At 39.0% G+C, this 2,500-nt stretch overlaps 1 protein-coding gene across 1 annotated transcript in view; it reads left to right on the top strand.

Moving 5' to 3' along the window:
• Window positions 1-34: 34 nt before the first annotated feature.
• Window positions 35-2,500, top strand: part of LOC138041609 (uncharacterized) — a 2,874-nt gene continuing 408 nt past the window's right edge. Inside the window, exons 1-4 of the mRNA XM_068887355.1 lie at window positions 35-256; window positions 464-544; window positions 983-1,147; window positions 2,197-2,283. Of these exons, the coding sequence (XP_068743456.1) occupies window positions 140-256; window positions 464-544; window positions 983-1,147; window positions 2,197-2,283 (450 nt within the window). The 5' untranslated portion in view covers window positions 35-139. The remainder of the gene's footprint in view (window positions 257-463; window positions 545-982; window positions 1,148-2,196; window positions 2,284-2,500) is intronic.

Here is a 2,500-nt window from a genome sequence, read left to right as displayed (position 1 = left end):
CCTATTAAGTCTATTAATACCATAGGTTGTTTCCCTTTCGCAGTCCCATCCAGGAGCTATAAATTATAAGCTAGCACCTTTAACCTGCATTAGTTAACAAGAAGTTTGAAACAAAGTTCATACCTACGATCTACGCACTATGAAGGACCTGAAGAAACTTGTCTTTAAGCCAAGTGATGTGCGCGATTTTCGAATTATTTGCGATCAGATAGATAGGTTGCAAAAGAAATGTAAAGACATTCTGTGGGCACTAATGGTAAGTCTGAAAAACATTCTGGCAGCAACACCTCTATTTAACTTTGTTAATAGCTCGAACAGGTTCATTGAGAGATAACTACAACATTTTTCATGTATTCGAAAAGCTAATTGGAAATAAAACGAGCTGCCTTAACTCTACCGGGAGTGGGGAAGGTCGCAGTTCAAAGATACAGTTCTCTTCATTTTACATTTTCGTTTATTTCAGGCGAAAAATCTCCGTCCCAGTGTCACAGAAAACTTGGATTCTTTGGAATTTAACGAACTCACCAATTCTAAAATCGACAGGGTAAGTCACAATACTCCTTTGCTTGACAAAGTATTTAGGGAAAATGAAAAACCACCAGAAACTGAAGCGTGCAATTTTGAGGCACTAGACGACTGTGCGGTAATTTCTACAAACAATTTTTCTCCTCTGAAACGATCAATTTCAGGAAATAAAACGTCAAGTGTTTCCCCTTTCCACCGCCGACCCTCGGCGGGTGGTAGTAGTTCCATTAGAAATTAAAAAATTAGATCGTTTTGGAAGATAGTGACGGTTTACGATTATCATTGCTAAACGATAGGGATGCAAAATAAACTGTTGTAGACGTTACTCCGTTAGTGATGATATAAAATCAAGTTCTCCCCGAAGGAAGATAACTGGACTAAAAATCAAATTAGAGAATTATTGTCACAGATCAAAGGAAAATTGGGGATTTAAAACAGTGTTATATTTCAATTGCAGAGCACCAAAGCAGGAGTTCTTTGCGACGATATGCAGAGATTTTTAAGATTCAAAACAGCTGCAAAAATAATGACAAAGAGCACTGACGCGGATAAGGAAGTTGAGACATTAAGCGATGACTTAGAATCGAGCTTATTCAGCTTCACTAGTTTAATGGGGAAAGTGGTAAGTCAAGTCGGCTTCTCGTTTATTTACAGCCTGTAAGTAAGAAAAAGTCGTAGTTACTAAAACAAGGAGTGACCTACAATGACCTACTACAATGATCTACGAAGACCTACAATGAGCTACAATGAGCTACAATGACCTACGTAAATGGCTTACAATCAAAGAGAAAGACAAAAGAGGTTTGGGGAGCGGAAAACATCAATTCTGCGTTGTCAGGCAACGCTACAGCAATTACGCAAGTGGCCTTAAAGGCAGAAACAAACTGTGAAAAGACCCTTGCATGGTTTTCCTTTGTTTTAAAGCTAAAATGAAACTGTACAAATATCAAGGCTTCGCTTGTCAACGATAAAATCTTAATTAGAGCAGGTAAAAATGAAGAGAAGATTATAAATATGTTATTCCTCCCACAGTGTTTTCTTTGGTTCAGAGTGCACAATGAAATTTTTCAACTTGCTCAGAAACGAGGTTATGATCGGTTAAAAGGGAAGGAAAGGAACTTTATTTTAGTGTCTAATCTTCTAGCGCTGTAGAGCACTAATCGGGGACACTGCAAATTGAAATTAACAAGTTAACGCAAATCAAATCAAATTTTAGTTTTTGAGGACCTCTCGGTGCAGAGTAGAGAACCAACAAACTCAACCCACATATGACGCAGATTCCGGGAATCGAACCCGGGCCACATTGGTGGGAGGCGAGTGCTCTCACCACTGCGCCATCCCTGCACCCCAAAGTGCAGAGTGGAATGTTTTTAACCTTTGTACAGCAAACATGTTGCAGTGCCCTCAGAGCTGCAAATTATCTGTTATTTTAGCTCATTACAGGCCATTTAGGTACTGCATAAGGTACTCCATGGTTTTGCACTCTCCCCTTTGATGTTGTTTGTTGAATCCGTGTATGTTTCTGTTGAACCTTTTTGATTTGACGGAAATTTGCCGATCTTGTGCCTTTAACAAAGGTTATTGAATTATAAATAAAGTTGCTGTTGTTTTGTTTGATCCTGTTACATCTAAATTTGCGACAATCTTCCCGTTTTCATTTTCTGTTGACAGCTTCGGCAAAATAGCATACCTTCGCCACCACCCGAGGACTTGAATGGCTTGGAAGATCAGTTGGATGAAAAAACTAAGGTTTTTCTGGTATGTTTTGTTAACATTTTGTAAAGGGAGATGCGGCAGTAACTGCGTAACGACCGTGACAAATCAAAAGGCAAGCGGAAAGGATAAGTGTTAAAAAGGATAAGTGTTAAAAACACTTATCGTTTCCGCTTGCCTTTTGATTTGTCACGGTCGTTACGTAGTTACATTATGACGTCATTTTTTCCCATCAACCATCGGAAGCGTCGATCAGGTAAAA

Source organism: Montipora capricornis, chromosome 3 (assembly GCF_036669925.1).
Source record: "Montipora capricornis isolate CH-2021 chromosome 3, ASM3666992v2, whole genome shotgun sequence".
NCBI lineage: Eukaryota > Metazoa > Cnidaria > Anthozoa > Scleractinia > Acroporidae > Montipora > Montipora capricornis.
This window is presented reverse-complemented; position numbering and strand designations above follow the sequence as displayed.